This window comes from Hemitrygon akajei, chromosome 8 (genome assembly GCF_048418815.1).
Source record: "Hemitrygon akajei chromosome 8, sHemAka1.3, whole genome shotgun sequence".
NCBI lineage: Eukaryota > Metazoa > Chordata > Chondrichthyes > Myliobatiformes > Dasyatidae > Hemitrygon > Hemitrygon akajei.
Genome location: NC_133131.1, coordinates 38,028,767 through 38,050,276, shown reverse-complemented (window position 1 = coordinate 38,050,276; position 21,510 = coordinate 38,028,767). Strand labels below are relative to the sequence as shown.

Genomic DNA, 21,510 nt, shown 5'->3' with positions numbered 1-21,510 from the left:
CCTTATCACTCGGTGGCAAGAACGCATCCAAAGTTGTTTTGGAAAATGAGACATTTTCAGGGGTTCCCAATCTGGGGTACATGGACCCCTTTGCTAATGCTAAGGCTTCATGGCATTAAAAAGGTTGGGAACCCCTGCCCTAAATCATCAAATGAGTCTTTAAATTACTCAGAACTATTTCAAATGATCTGCATCCCAGATTAATTTGTACTGAAAACAAGTTGAAAATAGGCAGATTTTCCCTTTTTATAGCAGATTTATAGGATAACACGAATACTTTGCCTGGGGCCTTTGCTGAGGAGTAGTGAGAGCACTGGAACATTGTGTGTAGCTGCTGAGTTGGGGAAGATGCCTCATTTTTGTTTCAGGTTAATGCCAGTGATGTGATGTAAGCAAGCACTTCCGGAGGCTAATTGCTGTAGGGATTTTGGCTGAAAGAAGAATGCTCGTAGTTATCATGTAAAGGGTCATGCCCTGGACCCTTTACATTATTGGTATGAGAAAAGTGGAAAAAAACTAGCTTTAAAAAAAAAAAATTGTTTTGCAACAGGGATGTTTTTGTAAAATTTGTAACGGGGTGATATCCTGACTGAAAGAAGGTATTGTAGCCTGAGATTCCAGGATCCAAATTACATAAGAACACATGCGCACACACACACAAAATAGGTTATTTAATTGCAATTCTTGTTAATGAAGAACTTACATTAACACACTAAAGATAGATTTTTTTTATGGGTCTTGTGTGGAAAATAAATAATATGAATTCTGGTAATGCACCCAATAATAAGATTAACCTTCGTTATGGAATGAGTCAAGTAACCAAGCATAAATTCTGCAACTGTCTGATTTAAATTCACTTCAGCATTGTGTATGCCAGCATGAATGCTGAACAGAGGTGAAGCACCTACTTTCACATCAATACGAAATGTCACGTTATTTATTTATGGGATGTGGACATCGCCAGCTAAGCCAGCATTTATTGCCCATCCCTAGTTCCCCTTGAGAAGGTGGTGATGAGCTGCCTTCTCGAACCGCTGTGTTCAGTGTTTGAAATGCTGAGGTAAGATGTGGAGAGCTCTCTACAGCCTTGCATTGAATGCACTTTTACCCATTAGTCTTATTGTTTGAAGAGGAAGAGCTCTATGATACTGTTTTCAGAAACGGCTCACACATCTATTTTGGAAATCTGAAAATTGAAATTAACGGGATTAGTTTTGGAAAATCTCTTCCCACACCCCTTAAACCAGTGGGGCAAGACACCACCCAGACTCATCAAGCAGTACACAGGATTATGTCTGTGCATTACCTTCTACAATTCCCCAGGGATACAGTCGTCCTCGAATTCTCCTTCCTTTGGCTTCAACCACAGTGTTGCTGCCGATCACAGTGAACGGGATACTTTCCTGGAGCAGGCAATTAAAGTCCAAATGAAAAGGAAATGATTAAGGGTGCAACATCTCTTTGAAGACAGAACCTTGAACACTGTAACTAAATAGGAATTAAAATTGAGTCAGTAAACTGCACACAGAACTTTAGGAAGCCACTGGGTAGAAAGTGGGATTGGCTAGAGAAAGGGTCATTGTCATCTTAAGATCATGGGCAAATTTAGCTAAATTTTAGTCAAAATGGATTGGTATCAGTCTTTTACAGGGGTGAGACTTTCCTAACAGGATCTTCAACCTGAATTAAAAGCACTATCTCACATTAAAGACTTGCATTTATAGATCAGCTTTTATGAGCTTAAGTTATGTGAAAGTGTTTTACAGTAAAACTAAAGTCTGTTGTAAGCTAGAGTGTGTGTAGAAAATACACTGGCACTGGAAGACTTGAGTTATAAGGAGAGACTGGATAAGTTGGTACAGTTTTTCCTAGGGTGAACTAGACTGAGGGGTGGCATCGCAGAGATTTATAAAATGATGAGGAGCATTGATAAGGTGGATGGTCACAGGGTAGAAGAGACTAAAACTAGAGGCTTAGTTTTAATTGAGAGAGAAAGGAGTTAACGGGAATCCAAGGGGCTAATTACTCCCCCAGAGGCTGGGAGGGATCTGGCATAGGCGGCCAGAGGAAGTGGTGGCGGCAGGTATAATTACAATGTTTAAGACATTTGGACAGTTTTATAGACAGGAAGAGTTTGGAGGATGTTGGCCAAATGGGACTAGCTTAGGAAGGCATCTTGGTTGGCATGGATGAGTTGGGCCAACAGGCCTGTTCTGTACTGTAAAATTCCTGTTGGTCAGGGTCCACTACGGATGTTGCGTCTTCAAAGGTTCAAATTAATGTCAGAGAAGTGTATACAATATACATTGTGAAATGCTTTTTCTTCGCAAAACATCCATGAAAACAGAGAAGTGCCCCAAAGAATGAATGATAGTTAAACGCGAGAACCCAAAGGTTTCTCTGCCCCGCTCCCACCAGCATCTTAGCTGTTTACGCAAGCCAGGGCAGTACGATATGGAAAGCCCATGCAGCAGGCTCCCCTCCCCATGCAGCTGACGTATCTAAAGGAACAGCAAAGACCAATATAGTCTGGCACCAGCGGCATTGCAGGATTTCCAGTCAGCGTTGACTTTTCCTTGGGGTTTATCCTCAAGGCCTTTCCCATGAGTGGCAGCGGAGGTTTGAGATCAGAGTTTTCCTTCTAGGCGAGCTTCCAACCATGGCCGATGGGCACCAACTGCCTGAAGTGACTGTGCTTAAGGCCCCAGTAACTCAGCGTGGCTGCTTTTCCTATCAGCAGAAATGGTTCCACCAGGCTCAGTAGCTAAGCCACACGTGAAGGCCAGGAGCTGGACTTTGTTGTCAGAGCCTATTTGAGGTGCACGCCATTGGGAGCATTTGACAGGCAGTGGCAGCTTGTCCACACTACTTCTGCTGGCTATGACAACATTAAGGAACCGTAAATCTATGATTCTGTGATAAAATACACATGGCAGCCAAACTGCACAGCAAACTCCCACAAAGAAGAGTTAGACAATGGTCAGACCTGATTGTGTGCAACGATACTGACTGAGTGACGAGGAGGACTGAAAGAACTTCTCCAATAGTCTTCCAAATAGTGTATTGAATCTTCTAAGCACACCCCAGTGACCACCGTTAAAAATGAAGATAGATAACTGCTTGAAAGATTGAGGAATTACAGGCTGTGGGGAAATGGCACAGAAGAGGAGTTGAAGCCATGATCATATTCACCATATCTGGTGCACTGTAGCCATTAACTGCAAAGAAGAGATTTATAGCACATTTTGTGTCCGATGTGTCCATGTTAACACCCATTGCATGGAATTCGGTGGAAGAAAAGATGGACTGTGTTTCTCTGCAGCTGTACTAGTGCGTGACGAGGAATTGCTGTAGGCTCGTTCTTGCAGATATGTGGCTCCAGGACACACCCCAGGTACCATAAATCTACAAGGACATGACGCTCAGGGAACTTGGGCTATGTTATTTTTGAGACTGGATGCTTTTTCTGCTATTGTAATTATGTATGTGACTTGGTACTGTGTTTTCGCATCTTGTCCCTGGAGGAACCCCCTTTTGTTTGGCTGTATTTGCGTGCACGGTTGGACGATAGTTAAACTTGAACTTGGTATTGTGCCTGAACTCTTCCTCACCTTCAATTCTTGATCCTGCTGTTTAAATTCCTCGTCTTCATCAGAGTCACAGTCAGGGAATTGATAGATTTTGATCCCGTAGGATTTAATTTCTTCACGGATCTATAGATAAAAATTTAGAATAACGTCACATCTGTGATATAGATTAGAGTTGGATCCCACCAATCAAAATAAGAGGGTGTTTATTCTGACAAGAGTCTGACAAGCATGACAAGAGATCAAGAGGTCAAAATGTTCACAAAATGTGTCCGGTTTGTTTGGCTATATTGGAAACTGAACAGAAAGGCTAAAGCAGATTGATGTAATTTATGTTTTTTTTGTGTGAATGCTACTTATATGATTTTGGTAGAAGGAATAAAGGTGTAGATTATTTTCTAAATGAGGAGAGAATTCAGAAATCAGAGGTGTAAAGGGACTTGAGAGTCCCAGTGCAGGATTCCCTAAAGATTAACTTGCTGGTGAGTTGGTAGTAAGACAAATGCAATGTTAGTACTCATTTCAAGAGGACGAGAATATAAAAGCAAGTATGTATAGCTGAGGCATTGGTCAAACTACAGTTGGAGGACCATGAGCAGTTTTAGGCTCCATCAGACAAAGGAGCGAAATTAGGCCATTCGGCCCATCGAGTCTGCTTGCCGTTCCATCATGGCTGATATATTATCCCTCTCAACCCCATTCTTCTGCCTTCTCCCCATAGCCTCTTACTCCCATAGAAACATAGAAAATAGGTGCAGGAGTAGGCCATTTGGCCCTTCGAGCCTGCACCGCCATTCAGTATGATCATGGCTGATCATCCAACTCAGGAACCTGTACCTGCTTTCTCTCCATACCCCCCGATCCCTTTAGCCACAAGGGTCATATCTAACTTCCTCTTAAATATAGCCAATGAACCGGCCTCAACTGTTTCCTGTGGCAGAGAATTCCACAGATTCACCTCTCTCTGTGTGAAGAAGTTTTTCCTCATCTCGGTCCTAAAAGGCTTCCCCTTTATCCTTAAACTGTGACCCCTCGTTCTGGACTTCCCCAACATCGGAAACAATCTTCCTGCATCTAGCCTGTCCAATCCCTTTAGAATTTTATACGTTTCAATAAGATCCCCTCTCAATCTTCTAAATTCCAGCGAGTATAAGCCCAGTCGATCCAGTCTTTCTTCATATGAAAGTCCTGCCATCCCAGGAATCAATCTGGTGAACCTTCTTTGTACTCTCTCTATGGCAAGAATGTCTTTCCTCAGATTAGGGGACCAAAACTGCACACAATACTCCAGGTGTGGTCTCACCAAGGCCTTGTACAACTGCAGTAGAATCTCCCTGCTCCTGTACTCAAATCCTTTTGCTATGAATGCCAACATACCATTTGCCTTTTTCACCGCCTGCTGTACCTGCATGCTTCAATGACTGGTGTACAATGACACGCAGGTCTCGTTGCATCTCCCCTTTTCCTAATCGGCCACCGTTCAGATAATAATCTGTTTTCCTGTTCTTGCAACCAAAGTGGATAACCTCACATTTATCCACATTAAATTGCATCTGCCATGAATTTGCCCACTCACCTAACCTATCCAAGTCAAACCTGCATCCTCTTAGCATCCTCCTCACAGCTAACACCACCGCCCAGCTTCGTGTCATCCGCAAACTTGGAGATGCTGCATTTAATTCCCTCGTCCAAATCATTAATATATATTGTAAACAACTGGGGTCCCAGCACTGAGCCTTGCGGTACCCCACTAGTCACTGCCTGCCATTCTGAAAAGGTCCCGTTTACTCCCACTCTTTGCTTCCTGTCTGCCAACCAATTCTCTATCCACATCAATACCATACCCCCAATACTGTGTGCTTTAAGTTTGCACACTAATCTCCTGTGTGCACTAATCTCCCCTTATTAAAACAGGCCCTATCTGCCTCCAATTTAAATATACCTAATGACATGGCCTCCACAGCCATCCTTGGCATATATTGAAGAATGTGCTGGTGTTGGAGAGGGTCCAGAGAAAGTTTAAGAGAATAGGTTAACATATGAAGAGCACTTGATGGTTCTGTGTTCATACTCACTGGAATTTAGAAGAATGAGGGGGAATCTCATTGAAACCTACTGAGAATTGAAAGGCCTAGATAGAGTGGACATGAAGAGGATGTTTCTAACAGTGAGAGAGGACATGCCCTCAGAATAAAAGGACATCCCCTTGGAACAGAGATGAAGAAAAATTTCTTCAGCCTGAGGGGTGGTGAAAATTTGAAATTTTTTGTCACAGAATGCTGTGGAGCCCAAGTCATTGCATATGTTAAAAGCAGAGGTTGATATATTCTTTATTAGTAAGAGCACCAAAGATTACAGGGAGAGAAGGCAGGGGAATGGGGTAGAGGGAGAAAAACAAGTCAGCCATGATTGAATCGCAGAACAGACTTGATGGGCTGAGTGGCCTCATCCTGCTCCCATGTCTTGTGCTGCTGCACAGTAAGCTTTTCATTACACCTAAGCATATATGAACTGTGCGCATGACAATGAATTTGACTTTGAAAGCATCAAATTGCCATCTTCAAGAACAGTAATGTATTGTCAGGAGCGATTATTTTACTAGTATCTCACTGTATCAAGGGAAAAGCAAGAACAGTTGAAACTGAATCTTAAAAGCAGGTTTAGCTATTCTTAAGCATCACTTATGAAAATTGTTTGCTCTGACTTGTAGCAACTTTGCTTATGCAAATATCGGGGGAAAAAACTGTCAAGAAACATTGATAGCTTATTGTTCCCATAGCTCTGTTCCTTAATTATATTTTGACATACAAGTACAACTAACCTGATGTTTATTTTTAGACTACAGAGAGATGCAATGTGTCCTTTCCACACACAATACAGTGCTGAACTGCCCAAGTCAATGTGGTTCACCCTCCCACTGAATCCAGCCACCAACTACCAAGACCACGGGAGCCTGATTTGTGCGTAAGAGTCAACAGGCAAAACATAAACATGTGGATCCTGCCCGATCCAAAATCTCATTGAGAATGTGGGTTGCTGATGAGGGCAGAAACGTGAAGGATGGAGGACCTCGGGCAAAATTCTGCCCGCGGGTAGAGATGACAGCTGTGTGCCTGGCCAATCTTCTTCAGTATCCCATCCACTCGAATGTGGGCAACTAGAAAATACACAGAACTTCTCAGCAATCAAAACCCACCAAACCTGACTGCTCAATACCCAGGGACCATCGCTGCCAATAGTACGGTAAGGAGCCGTGTGGGACAGTCAGTACTGATGTAACAATGAAGATCATTATCACAGATAATAACATCATCAAAGACTGGCCTCATCTACGGTGAAACAGAGACCTAAAAGCTGTTGAAAATCTGACCCATATAGTTGGGTGCTGTTGACCTCTAATATCACATCCTCTGGGGTGGCAAGGGCTCTACGTTCCATTGGTAAAACTGCATTATTGTGAAAAGTTCTCGTCTCCCAGCCTTTCAAAGAATGGGACCTCGAGGTCGCCGTGTACAACTATGACCTGGTTGGTTACGTGTGAACTGCGTGTTCCTGCAGCCCTGCTTATCGGACCGCTCTGAATCACTTATTGAGCAGGTGTTTGCAACTCCTCATCTTCGGTTACCACTGATCCTGCCTGGCCCAGTCCCCGAGTGTTGCACCTTCACAGCCAGGTCCGCCGTGCACTTCCAGTGGGACAGGGGAGAAGATGCATCTGTGCAAGCATCTCTTTCCTTGGTCTGAATTTTGTGGTAAAGCTATAACTGCAAAACTTCAAAGCTAGTATTTAAGACCTCCATGGTACTGACAAGCCCCACCAACCAATCCCACCCTCACCCTAATATATACCCAACTAACTACTGCCATCCATGCATTAACTTGGGCTCCTGCTAAACTCTTGGCCACTAACCTTAGTAATAGTAGTTCCCTCTACTGGCCCACCAACATCACTCTGCTCTTCCTCCCCCATGACCTGACCAAAATCTACTTGAATATTTTTCTTCATATAGGCTGCAGAATCTAGAGGGATGTGCCATACAATAATATCCAACAACTCTGTCTTAGTTACAGTGGGACTAAAGCCAAGGTGGTTACTGCTGCACTGCACATTCACTCTTTGGCCTCTGGAGAGCTTCTTGGAACCTAACGGTGTTAGTTAATCTCCAAGAGGTTTGTCTTTCAAACACAATCAGAAGCTATGCAATGATCACAAGTTCCAGATTCTTCCAACTGACTTAACAAAGGAAGCCCGGCTCAGGGGATCCTTGGTTGTGTAACAGCTAGCAACAAACTCATACTTGTAAGAGAGACAAAGAGAGTATCTGTGGGTCAAAATGAGTAACTCTCTGCCATCCCAAGGTCACTCAAAAAAAAACACAGGCAGCACCTCCTTTCCAAAACAAGCAATTCAGCCTTTCAGCCACTGCAGACCTCAATCAGCACGTCCCCTGATTCCTAGTTCTTAGCTCTTTATGATTCGGTTAGATGCCAGAGAGGCTGCTGCCAGGATCAGTGTTGCAACACTCCAGTGTCCTTTCAAAAACACCAAAATCTTTTAAAAACAAAGATTGGCCTCTTTGAAACAAGCCCAAAACCACTTATTTTAAGCAGACTTGTCATTACTGGTTGCGTGACGGGGGTTATTTGATGTTGACCGCTGGTCATCAAGAGCAATGACACCAGCTCGCTCAAGTGCTTGTGGCACATCTAATGTCCTCATTGAATATACCTGTATCAGCACAGAGTATCAAAACAATAATGTGGGTAAACAGGAAATTTAAATGGAAATAAAGAAAATTCAATGGATGAACATAAGATATAGGAGCAGAATTAGACTATTTGGCCCTTCAATTCTGCTCCACCATTCAATCGTGGCTAATTTTTAAAAAATCCTTTATTTTGCCTTTTTCCTGCAATCCTCATGCCCCTTGGTAATCAAGAACCTATCAATCCTGCCTCAAATATACCCAAAGACGTGACTTCCACGACATTCTGTGGCAATGAAATCCAAAAATTCATCACCTGCTGGCCAAAGAAATTCTTCCCATCGCTGTTTAAAAATGTCTCTTAGATCCTAGACTTTCCTACCAGTGGAAACATGATAATAGAATTATTTCCCGGTCATTTTTAAACTACGAAGGGCTTATTCTAAATAAAGAGTGAGTTCATTAAAATTAGATTTAGATTTACTTATTACAGTGGTAGAATAGTCATTGATCTGAGGGCTTGGATTGACCAACAAAGAACCAGAGCTGACATCAAATCCAAATTTTATTGCTGAAGGAGTTTGAGTTGATTGGTAGATGCAGCAATCAATAACTCCTCTCAAAAGAGAATTCTAACAAATACGTTAAGTGAGACTAACTGAATCGGTCTTTGAATTAGCTAGTGCAGACTTCAGAATCTGAATCAGAATCAGGTTTATGATCACTGATATCATGAAATTTGTTGTTTTGTGGCTGCAGTACAGTGCAATACATAAAATACTATAAATTACAATGAATTAAGTAGCGCAAAAAGATAGCTTGATGGCAATATAGTTTTCTATGAATTGCTGTATTCTGTGATTTCTGTACAGTAGAAGAGTACCTATCGCACAGGAACGGGCCATTCAGCCCACAATATTGTGCTGTACCAGCTAAAAAGCAAATCAAAAACACAGAAACACTAATCTCTCCTACCTACACAATGTCCATATCCCTCCATCTTCCTTACATTCGTGTGCCTATCTAAACATCTCTTAAAAGCCCCTGAAGTATTTGCCCCTCTACTGCCACACCAGGCAGCACATTCCAGATATCCACCACTCACTGAGCAAAAAGAACTTACCCCAAATAAAACAGAAAACCACTCAAATCAAGAAATATGCTTTCATAATCGTTAGGGTAAAGCACAGGTTCATGTTTGTGGCAGCAGAACCAGAGGACACTCAGGGTAAATATTGTGTGACTGTCATATGATTAAACCTCAGTTAACACTCAGACAATGCAGCCTCCAGAAATAGTGACTGCAACTAGAGTTGGCAACATGCACAGTCATCTGACTGAGAAACAAGGCAGCTACTCACCAAGAAAGGCTGATGCTTGAAACACATTTATGTCCAGAGGCACCTTTTCCCAAGTAGTTGATGACAGAATTATCAAAATTGATCTCCTCCAGCAGTGGGAGAAACTCAAAATGAGATGTGAATGTCAACTATGTGGTGGCTGATGTAAACAATCCAATTACCTTTGCTTTCATTTTGTGAACCTCTGCAGGAGTCAACGTGTCAGCTTTGGCAAGGATCGGGACAATGTTCACCTTGTCTTGCACAGCTTTCATAAATTCCACATCCAAAGGACGTAACCTTCAAAACCAGACAAAAACTTAATGAAAAGAAAAACTCCGAGCAGACGGTTGGTGTTTCGTAAGAAGTAGAACAAAATTCTGTCGCGGCATGGATTAGAGTGTCCAAATCTTTTCCTAGCAAAGAAATACACTGGCATTAAAGTGGGTTGATTTTTCTAGAGAGTTCTGACCTCAGGAAGTAACCCTTAAGATGTCACATATCACAGTACAACTTGCACTTTCAGCTAAAGGGGAATGAGTGCAGATTCCTCCCCACTGTTCGGGGGAAACAGCAGTGGAATCTGCACAGGCTCCTTTTGCAGAGGGGACTTAAGACAAGAAGTTGCCAGTGAGGACACATGGCTTTGTTAATGCTAACACTTCTGGCATCAGAGTCAAACACCAGCTTTGAATTCAAACGTCGCCATGATCAAAATTGGAAGCTGCTTCTCTTTTTTTATGAAGAACTTTTCTTGACTTTAACAGCAAAAGTGTCACGTATGGAACAAGGCAGCAAGGATTCCGAGCCAGCGTGTCAGAGAGTGACCCTGATTTCCACTATGAGAGCAGTGCTGGTTTGTTGCTTTTGAGATCTTTAACCTATTTTTCTGATCTTTTTCACCTGATGAATATGGAACCACTTTATTTTTAAATATACGTAATACCTTCTGATATTTCATTGGGGTAGTGGGATGATTCTGCTGAGGTTGTGCATACACAGGTCCCAGGTCAGGTCAGTCTGTTTGAGGTTTGTTTGCCAGAGTTGTGCAGCACTTGGCCTCTGACACCAGCAGAGATGTACTTGACCCTTCGAATGATGCTCAGTTATTAATAGCCGAGTTTGCATGACTGACAGTGAGAGCTATCTGGACCAATGTGGTCGAAGAGCTCTTCAGAATTCATCAAATTACTAAGAATGTCATTTGGATGAGCTGAATGCCAGAGAAACAGCACCAGGGTCACCAGGATACACCGGAACTACAATCCTTATTAATGATTGGTATGTCTTATTGGGCCTAGTTGGGTAATACTAAGTTAATTTGGACCTTTTGCAGAGAGCTTCTTTAAAGTTGGTCCAATATAGCCTTAAAAATCATTTACAAAGATTAATTGTATTAATGCATATAGATCTTAGCCTGACACTAATGGATCTTGGTGTTCTGAGTCATGCATTTTCTACTTGAGATTATAGTGCTACGTACAGGCAACACAAGGTTCATAACATTCAAAATCCCAGATATATTTGATAAAGGTAGCACAAGAGAGTATTTGCTGATTTGATATCGGTAAAGACAAAAGGGTATGGAGTTAGAGTCACAAGGTCATATAGAAGAGAGACAGAGGTTGCCCTTGCACCTATCTACACTGATCCCACTTACTCTCGTTAGATCTGCAACCTTCTACTGCACAATGATTCGTGTCCATTATTATTCAACATCCTGACTCGCTGGTTGGGAGGCTGGTGGCAGAGAGTGCAGGTAAAGTTCTTGAATTTAACTGGATGCTTGGACTTGCAATGTATCTGTTAATTTGGGGAAGCAAACGGGCAGATGGATATCCATTTACACAACTAAATGGAATAAATTAGTCAAATAGTCTTTGCTGGCACGCGCACACCTTGAGCTTCCTCCCGTTCCATTTCACTCTCAACCAATCAGGAACATTCTGTTTCTTTCCTCTCATGTACACGCACAGTTCCCATGCACGCCGCTTGCCTCAACCGCCCACTGCTAATGTGTTCCATTTTCAACATGATCCGAATGCAGTGATTTCTCTCCAACTTCCTTTTGGATTTGTCAGTAACTGTCAGTTAATAACGACAGCTGGCTTTTGATTCTTCTCTTCACATCTACACCATTCAAGCTACTTCTAAACGAAAAAGACCAGACTGCTTCTCTTCTAATTGAAACAGTATCTCAACCCAGTCATCTGTCCCAGTATCCAGTTCCATTAATGCTTTGGACTTTGAGGGGGTGGGGGCAAATGGATAAAGACGTAACTGTGAATGTTGAAGGCAGATTTATCCCTTCCTGATTTGCTTGCTACGTTATATGATGGAGGGTGGAACGCTACTGCATTTTTCTTGGTAATTTGGTGGAAAGGATCATCGTGATATGAAGCATGGATACAGGTCCTTTAATCCACCTTCGGTGCCAACCATCAAGAAGCCATCTTATATCAAACCTGCACAAGTCCCAATATTCGCATCAGCTTTTCCCAGATTCTACCATTCGCCCACACACTTGGGGCAATTTACAGTTAATATACCAGCATTAACCTTTGGGAGAGCCAAAGCCAAAGGAGAGTTGGAGAGAGAACATGCAAACTCCAAGCAGACAACATCAGAGGGTCAGGACTGACCCTGGGTTGCAGATCTGTGAGGCAACAGTTCCCCTCCACTACCGCGCTGCAGAAGTTTATTCCACTGCGTGAGCTTTCTATTCTTGTGCTAAATACTGTGCTGTTCACAGGAAAGGTCTTTCATATTTAATTTTCTTAGAGGAAGCCACTCAGCCAACACTGGTGCAACTCTCAGTGCAATCTCATCAGTCCCAACTCCCAATACCTCCCTGCAGCCCATTCTCCCTCACGTGTCCACCAACCCAACCCTGATTCTCCGAGCTGGTGGCCAATTAACCAGCCAACCAGCATTATCTTTGGAATGTGGGAGGGAACCAGAGTACCCGGAAGAAACCTATGGGGTTACAGAGAGAATGTGCAGACTCCATACTGACAGCACTGGAGGTCAGGACTGAAGACGGGAGGACAGAGGCAGCAGTCGTACCTACTACACCATGGTGCCACCCGAGAGCCATTCCTGCAGCCGAGCTGAGTGTTCCATTGCTAAATACTTTTGATGGCTCACCTCGGAGTTCTTGCAGACAACACGTCCTAAGACATTTTCTACATCTCTACCAGAGATTCAGTCAGTGAGTTGGCTTTTTCAGCATACTGCTGACCATATGTCCATTGAACTAAGGAGCACATCAAAGCAGAGGCTGCAGGTGCTGGAATCTGGAGCGAGAAACAAAATGCTGGACGTGTTGCGGAGTACTCTGAAGTTATGGTGAATATATCAAACAAGAACCAGGCTTCAGTTCTTATTGTAAATATAAATAAGCTCGGGAAGCTTGCAATTAGCCTTCAGTTTTTTTTTTGTAAATTGTAAGCAGTAAATTGAAGTTAAAAGCACAGGCTAAGAGATTGCATATGCAAAACCCAAACACTAAGACAATGGGGTTGTGTTAACTGGCTTGCATTAAACCAGGTAACATGGATAAGATATTTGCACCATTGTGACTTGAGTGCAAGCTGATAGACCAGACGCATGTTCTCACTGAACATATCAAACATGGTCACAGATATAGGTAATCAATAGTTCTTAGGTACTTACCATGTTTATGTAGTCAGCAACAGCCCTGACAACATTAATTTTGGGTGTCTGGCTCTCTATCATCAAAAGGCTTTAGAATATTTGTGTTAATTAGTTTCTTCCAAATGCATTTGGGCCTTCAGAGGTGTCTTATCAATTACAATTTGCTTCTACTATGGATCTCAAAGGAACCATTTGTAAACCCAAACTATTGATGTAAGCAATATAATTGTAACTAATGAAACCGTATTGAATCACCTGCTGTTACCTTTGACCTTAAGGGTATAAAAAAGTGATGTACCATTGGGCTTGGGAGCCTCCACCAAGAGTGTCTCCAGGATGATGCCTGCTTGTTGTTGCTGAATTAAGAGTTCTATTTCACCAGCTTCAGTGTCTCTGTGGTGAACTTGATCACAGTCAAAACAGGAAGAACTCAGTGGGTCATCTGAAGGGTCCTGACCGAAAATGCCAGCTGTCCATTTTGTTCCATAGATGCTGCCTGACCTGCTGATTTCCTCCAGCACCTCGTTTGTTGCTGTAGCACATCAAAGCAGCCATTCTAATCTTGGAACTGACTGAGGCTCAGTCAAATGTGACTTGTATTGGCACTGAAATTAAAATTTATCTTTTGAGTGTCAGAATGGGAGTGAAATCCATTTCTCCATTCCACCACCCAAACACAAAGTATATAACACAGGCAGAAACCCTACTCGGTTCTCTGATCGTTGGCTTCCCTTGGAGCTCTGCGTAGCAGATTGCAGTGTAAGTGGCCTATTGACCTGGAGCTAAGAAGCACCAATGAACGCTCTTGTGAAAACCTTTCTGCTTACCCATGTCCAAAAGGAGAGACGAAGTAAAGGCAGCAGTGAACTCGATTGTCTACAATGTTTTTCCTGTTCAGGCCACTCTCATCACGGAAGTATTGCTCAAACTGTTGGTCCAGGTAATCTGCAACTGGTTTCCAGCTGGGAAGGAATACAAACAAGCTGAATCACACTTATATTGGACAACCCTACTGAAATAGTGTTGGGAATGTGGGAGGGGATGGAAAACACAATTCTGTGTGCCATCGAGGAAGTAATGACAACAGCCATGTGGTTTTGGAAGTGCCTCCAGTGCCACTATTTTATTGCAGAAGGGGAATAAAGGAGAAGATGTTGATTGTACTGCAGCAGGGACAGTGAAAGTCATTGGCTCTCAGTCATGTGACACTGCATTGGGAGTAACTCAGGGAAAGTTGGAAGCATCAACTGCAGTGTACCAAATTAAGAGGTCATGACCAGGAAGGGCTGGTAATTTTAAGTTAACTTCTGCAAAGAGCAAAGAGACACAGTAGTAACAAGAATGTGAATGTGAACTAAGCTATAACCAAGCAAGTCAAAGGCATATCAAAGCAAGTTCAATAACATTGATAATAATCTATCGTTGGGTGAATCACATCATTTGGCTAGGGAGGATGATAATAATAATAATAATAATAATTATTATTATTATTATTATTATTATGCCCAAAACAGAAAGCAACTGAGTTAATAACTCAGCAAACTTTTTTTTTCCTCTCTGAGGGTTTATTCACATTCAAGGGGATAAATACGCTTTAATTTCCAGCATCAGAATGCCCAACACAGTCAACCTGGTTTTCCAGTTTGCCTGTCCTCTGAAAATAACAGAGATTTGTAAGACTATGCCCTCCCCACCCTCAGCACCCCAGCCTACTGTGCTTGATACAGGTTCTGTAAACCACTACTTCATCTCTCTTCACCAACAAGAAGTTTGGCTTCACTATTCTCGGCAGAAGTAAAAGGAAACCAGTCTTCTCGCACTTAGGATTTCTCTAATTTTCTGATGGTAACTGGCTCCAGTTTCCATATATCTCTAGAAATTCTCAAGTACTGACATTTGGCCCTGGATTTAGGATCCAGGCAGATGACATTTTTTTTTATAAAAAAAAAGGCCTTTCAAATCAGAAGACGGGAAAGTGTGAGAGACGCAAACCACTTCTTCAACAGAATGGTTCAAATTAGAGATGGAATTTGTGATTCTTACTTTCCCACATCACCTGGCTGCAAAATCATTACACATTCATTTACTGCATGCACTGATCCTTGCTGGGACGCAGTTCTACAGGTGACAATAATTTCCCAAAGGCTCTGTATATCCATCTGGCTTCATGGTGTCCCAACATGTTACACCAATATGGAAGGCATCACAATAAAGACCAATTTGGTTCTCAACAAATGCCTATTTGTATACACTGCTCAGCACTGGCTATACGCTTCCCTCTTTAACCAAGGTTGCTAAGTCCATGCACAATTCTCTTATACTTAACCTAGGCAATGACAACTAACCCAGTATGGTCCAAGGACAGAAATCAGACCTATTTCATGCAGTCAGAACTCAAATCACTGTATCTCATCTAACATGAATGTTTAATTTAAGCTTCCATCTCAAGCAGCGAGTTTCACATACCATTCCTGGTTATTGACCGCATCACCAAACCCTGGCGTGTCCACAATTGTGAGTCGGAGTCTGATCCCTTTCTCCTCAATCTCCACTGAATGTTTGGTGATCTCAACTGTCTGGGTGATCCTCTCTGGACAACATTGAAGGCCAAGTTAGTGCAGCAGGTGAATAATTAAATCCAATGAGAAGACTCTTTAGACCTTTTGTTAGCCCTTTGACCCTTTGAAATCATCACGAATTTCTTTATTGGTTGTATTTAAAGAGTCCTCTTTCAATTGCTTGACAGTTCCATAGAGTGGATCTGTCTAAAATACTACCAGATTCATATTGAATTGGGGATCATCTTAGCCGGAGGCAACTGAATTTTGGAGAATTAGAACAGAAAATCTGATTTCATAATGGAATGCTCCTATTTGTAATGTAGGAATTTGGCAGTGTGGTCACGGAATTATCCCGCATTTGAACCTACCCAAGAAAACTTTGGAGTGACACTGCGCTCAAAAGTGGTAATTGTTTTCAAAATCAACACCAAATATTTCTTATAAATATGAGGAGTGTTTAATGGTTCTGTGCCTGTGCTCGCTGGAGTTTAGAAGGATGAGTGGGGATCTCATTGAAACATGGAATATTGAATGGCCTATATAGAGTGGACCTGGAGAGGGTATTTCCAATGGGGGGGGGGGGGATCAAGGACCAGGGCACAGCCTCAGAAAGCAAGGATGTGTCCCATTAAAACAGAGATGAGGAGGAATTTCTTTAGTCAGAGGTTGGTGAATCTGTGGAATTCACTGCCATAAATGGCTGTGGAAGCCATGTCACTTGGTATAGTTAAAAAGGTGGTTGATAGGTAATTGATTAGTAATGGCACCAGGGTTACAGGGAGAATGGGGTTGAGAGAGATAATAAATCCGCCGATACGGAGTAGACTTGGTCGGCTGAATACCCCAATTCTGCTGCCCCAATCCTGCCTCATGTCTATATCTAGGAGTTGGATTGAGAAATAACAGATGTCTATAACTTTTCCAGTTTCTACACTTCATTGGAAATTATTGAAGATATTTCTAAGGAACCTGATTGATGTTCACTTGGAAAGGTAGGGAATGAGTAGGAGTCAGCTTGGCAGAGGGAGTCCTGTCTTACATATGTGATTGAGTTTTCTGAGGAGGGAACTAAGAAAATTAATTAAGGCAGGGTAGGATATGTGATTTACATGACTTTAGCAAAGACGTTGACAAGGTCTACATGAAAAGATAGTGAAGAAGTATATGGGATCCAAGGTGCGTTGGAAACGTGGGTCCACATTTGGCTTTGTGACAGGAGGCAAAGGAGAGTGGTTAAGGGGTGTTTTTCTGACTGGCAGTCTGTAACCAGTGATATACCACAAAGACTGATGTCGGGATCTTTGCTGTTTGTCAATTGCATATATAATGACTTGGATGAGAATGTCATTAGTCTAATTAGTGTGTTTGCTGTTAACGTGAAACACTGGTGGACCTGTAGGAGGTTGTCTAAGGATACAGAGGAATATGGAGTACTGTGCCAAAGTCTTAAGCACCCTTGATTTATTTACATAAGTTTTGTTTTAGATGTTTATTTTTTGTCTTCTGCATTAGTGTGTCAGTAGAAAAGAGCAAATTTTAGCTTTCCAAACATTCATTTTCCAAAACATTAAATGCTACAGAGGATTGTTTTGTATTTCATTGAAGATAGTAACACATAAAGTAATGGACCACTTTTCAAATAAAAGCTGATCAATGACTTAACGAGTTAAGTGAACTAAACTGATAACTGAAGCAGAAATGGGCGTAGAAGGAATCACAGTGGGCAAAGGATAACCAGGCAAAAAGTGAGGGTGTGGCAGATGTGACAGTTTAACCTTCAGTTCTTACACCATGGCAAGAGTGAGCAAGGCAACAAAACACAAGGTGGTCATCCTGTATCAGTGAGGGCTTTCCCAAGCAGAAATTCTGCAGCAGATGTGAGTCTCAAGATGTGCTACCCAAGCTCTTCTGAAGAAGTACAAAGAAACCGGCAAGGTTGCGGACCAGAAGTGCAGTGGTCAGCCATGGAAACCGAGTGCAGCACACGAGAGATACATCAAAATGATTTTTCTCCTAAGTCAGAAGAACCCAATACTGTTATCAGCTCTGAACTCACCAAAAACATGGAGCCCAGTAGTATTTTTTTGATATTTAAAAACTTTTCATTTTATTATTTTTGAAAACATCTTCGCTTTACAGATTATTTTTACATGTGCCTAAGACTTTTGCACAGTACTGAAGATCAGCTAGAAAGTTAGGCAGTATGGTGGCAGATGGAATTTAATCCTGACAAGTGCGAGATAATGCACTTGGGAATGTTTAATACTGATAGGCTATACATAGTCAACAGCAGGGACCTTAGGAGTAATGAAGTACAAACAGACATTGGGAAGCAATTTCATATTGCCTTGAAAATAGTGATAGAAGAGGTTAGGGCAATGAAGATGACATTTGGCATACCTGCCTTCATAGGCTGAGGCAGCTGTACAAAGCATTAGTTATGATACACTTGGAGCATTGTGCATAGTTCTAGTCGTTACACTACAGGAAAGATGTGGTAGCATTAGAGAAAATTTCAGAAGAGATTCGTCAGGATGTCGCCTGAAATGGAGGGCTTTGGTTACAAGAGGAAATTAGATAAATTGGGTTTGTACCAGGGTTGGGGTGGAAGTGGGGCTGACCTTAAATAACAGTACAAATGATTTACAATGATGTCTAACACCAACCTTCTGTGTTGAGGAAATCCTTCTCCTTGTACAAGTCTGTTAGGAAAAGGCTATTGACCAGGGTTGATTTCCCAAGGCCTGATTCTCCTGCAAGAACATCACAACGTAAGTAGACCAGACTGACTCACGTTCAGGATCAGTCATACATTTGGAAACTGGTATGTTCATTATACACTTGACTTCTGTTTGGCTTGAATTAAAGTTACTAAATTCCATTCCTTTTTGGGAAGAATTCTCTCTTTCCTGCTTGCACATCCCCATAAAATGTCCAGTGCCTAAAACCAGTACTAATTCTCTCTCCATTCTCAGTCCTGAAGGGGGGTCTCGGCCTGAGAAGTCCACTATTTACTCTTTTCCACAGATGCTGCCTGACCTGCAGAGTTCCTCCAGCATTTTGTGTGTGTTGCCAATTCAACATGGCTCTTGGATCTCAGTTAATGCCTAGAGGTTACAGCTTGCAACAAGTGTTGGGATTTTTACTGGCAGGGAATTGTTGAGTAAGTGGCCTCATTCTAAAATTTAATTCAGATCTGTATTTAGATCTTAAACTTTGAAATCTAGTATCCTTTATAGTTCAGTCAAAATCAAACAAGCTGCCTGGTAGTGAGGGTTAACTTGTAAATCATCAGTTATAACCTGTTACCTTAATAGGCAGTAATTAATGTCAGCAAAGGCTGATTCTGTAAATGAGTAATTTTCATTGATTTAAAAATGTACTTTAAGTATTTAAGTTTTGTTCATACAAGCTGTCATTCACACAGAAGTGGAGAGCAGAAAGAGTGACAAAGACAGGGATTTAGTCAGCATGGACATTCAAGCCAAAATAGAACAGATGTGTTACTTAGTGTCTTCAATATTCATAATGATTTATTTCTTATCTTCAACCAGGAGATGGTGTTTTTCCTACAATTTACAGGAGAATAAAAATAGATACAATCAATATAGATTATTTAATAGATTGGGATGACAAGGCAGTTACTGTGGAAGCATTCACAGTAATCATGGCCCATTTATGTGATTCATCACAGTGTAACTAGGGTCTGTTCACCACAGGGATCTTCATACATCATAGCTTTTTACACAGAGAGTGGTGGATGCCTGGTGTGGTGGCAGAGACAAATACATTAGAGGCTTTTAAGAGACGTTTGGCTAGGCACATGGATGTAAGGAAGATGGAGGGATATGGACATTGTGAAGTTAGGAGGAATTAGTACTTAGATGCATTTGATCTGCTCTAGCTGGTTCAGCACAACACTGTGGGCTGAATGGCCTGTTCCTGTGCTGTCCTCTTCTGCGAAGTTGGCGCCTGTACCATAAGGAACTTTGGTTCGGGCACGTTGAGCTGGAGTCAGAGTCGCAAACATGATGACGCATCAAGGGATGGGACAGGTGCCGTGGAGTTCCACCAAGAAGCTAACAAAGATTTTCACTCCTCATGTATGTGATGGATGCAAGAAATAAAGTCAATTCAATCCAATCCATTTAGTCAGTGATCAACAACTGTGGAGCAACAGGAACGGAGACCAAGGATGTGCTGGAAGCCTTTGACCTTGTCCAAACGATACAAAATACCTGCTGCCTACATACATGTGCACAAGGGGGGAGGGGATAGGGAAACACTAACCCGCTACTTTGGTCGAGGAGACCATCCAGGAGGACATGTAGTACAGGAGGTGGTGGGGGATGTATAGTCGCAGAAATATACATTATTCTATGCAGATCATGACTTCGTATACAGGTCAAGTTTATTCAGGAACTACTTACATAAAATGGGTTTATTCAGATCTATTATTATGCAGATCATTTAACCAGGGCTTAATACCTAATAGGTATACTTAGCACCTATCCAGTGTTGCATTAATTCAGACCAGATTTATCACCTTATTTACATATTTCTTTATGTCCTAGAATAAAGGACAGGGTTATTAAAGTCAGTCTGCAATTACATCATCTGCAAACGTCAAACACGAGACAGAGAACATACTCCAACAAACTATTTTACCTGCCACCAGCAGCGTGAAATCAAACCCTTTCTTGACAGACTTGCGATGAACCTGGCTGGGTAGCGTCGCAAAGCCGACATACTCTTTCTCCTGGTCCTGTGGAAATGAGTAGGGAGACTTTGCTCACCAATTCGCATGTTAAATAAATCGGTCAAATCCTACAGGTGCTGCCTATTGCCTCTCCTCGTACTGTTGATGTAAAGTTAAGGAATTTTACACGTAGATGAAACCATATCTGATGTGCATACTTACAGAGACTGAGGCATAGAGAAAGAATAAGCAAAGGTATTATATCATGTTTACATGAATAGTGAAGGAGGGAGATAATCCCATTAGAGATGCTTAAGAAGTCAAATACAATTGCTAATAGTTACAATGCAACAGCATCCTATAATATTTCAAAAACACCATGTATCTAATGAGTTTAGGTATATAATTTTTCATTGCAATCTTCCACATTTCAGTGTAGGCTTACATACAAGTGAAAGAACACAAAACACAAGAACCAGAGACAGGAGCTGGTCACACGCTCCACCATTCAGTAAGATCGTGGCTGTTCTGATTTTTGATCGGCCTGACCTTGCAGACTTTGAATCCTACACAGCCCAAAGCCATGCCTCTACCTTGCATGACTTCTGGGGTAGCGATTCCCAACGACTCGCTGCACTCGGAGTAGAAATCCTTCCACCTTCGTGTCACTCTGCCACACAGCTCTATGGGCCCCAACCCTCTCAATCTCCTCCGAAGACGACACTCCCGTCCCCACCGCAGGAATCAACCTACTGAAGTGCTCAATAAGGAGACTAAAATAATAATGTCTCGTCAAAACCTTGCAGAGTCATAGTGAGATTTCATCATTACTCTGCTGTATCCTCTATTGTAATAAAACACTTCCCTTCCTAACAGGTTGCTGCACCTGCACCAATCAACGACAATTTAGGACCAAAAGACAGACCAGGTAAACTGAAACTGAGTTCATAGTTCCTATCA

At 42.0% G+C, this 21,510-nt stretch overlaps 1 protein-coding gene across 11 annotated transcripts in view; it reads right to left on the bottom strand.

The window, feature by feature from the left end:
* Window positions 1–21,510, bottom strand: part of LOC140731817 (septin-4-like) — a 92,320-nt gene that overhangs the window by 21,807 nt on the left and 49,003 nt on the right. For all 11 annotated transcript variants that reach the window (XM_073053663.1, XM_073053666.1, XM_073053669.1 and 8 more), the window contains 7 exons: window positions 20,520–20,616; window positions 18,518–18,604; window positions 15,757–15,880; window positions 14,118–14,252; window positions 9,816–9,933; window positions 3,612–3,713; window positions 1,307–1,403 (listed from right to left, as the gene is read on the bottom strand). In XM_073053663.1, the coding sequence (XP_072909764.1) occupies window positions 1,307–1,403; window positions 3,612–3,713; window positions 9,816–9,933; window positions 14,118–14,252; window positions 15,757–15,880; window positions 18,518–18,604; window positions 20,520–20,616 (760 nt within the window). The remainder of the gene's footprint in view (window positions 1–1,306; window positions 1,404–3,611; window positions 3,714–9,815; window positions 9,934–14,117; window positions 14,253–15,756; window positions 15,881–18,517; window positions 18,605–20,519; window positions 20,617–21,510) is intronic.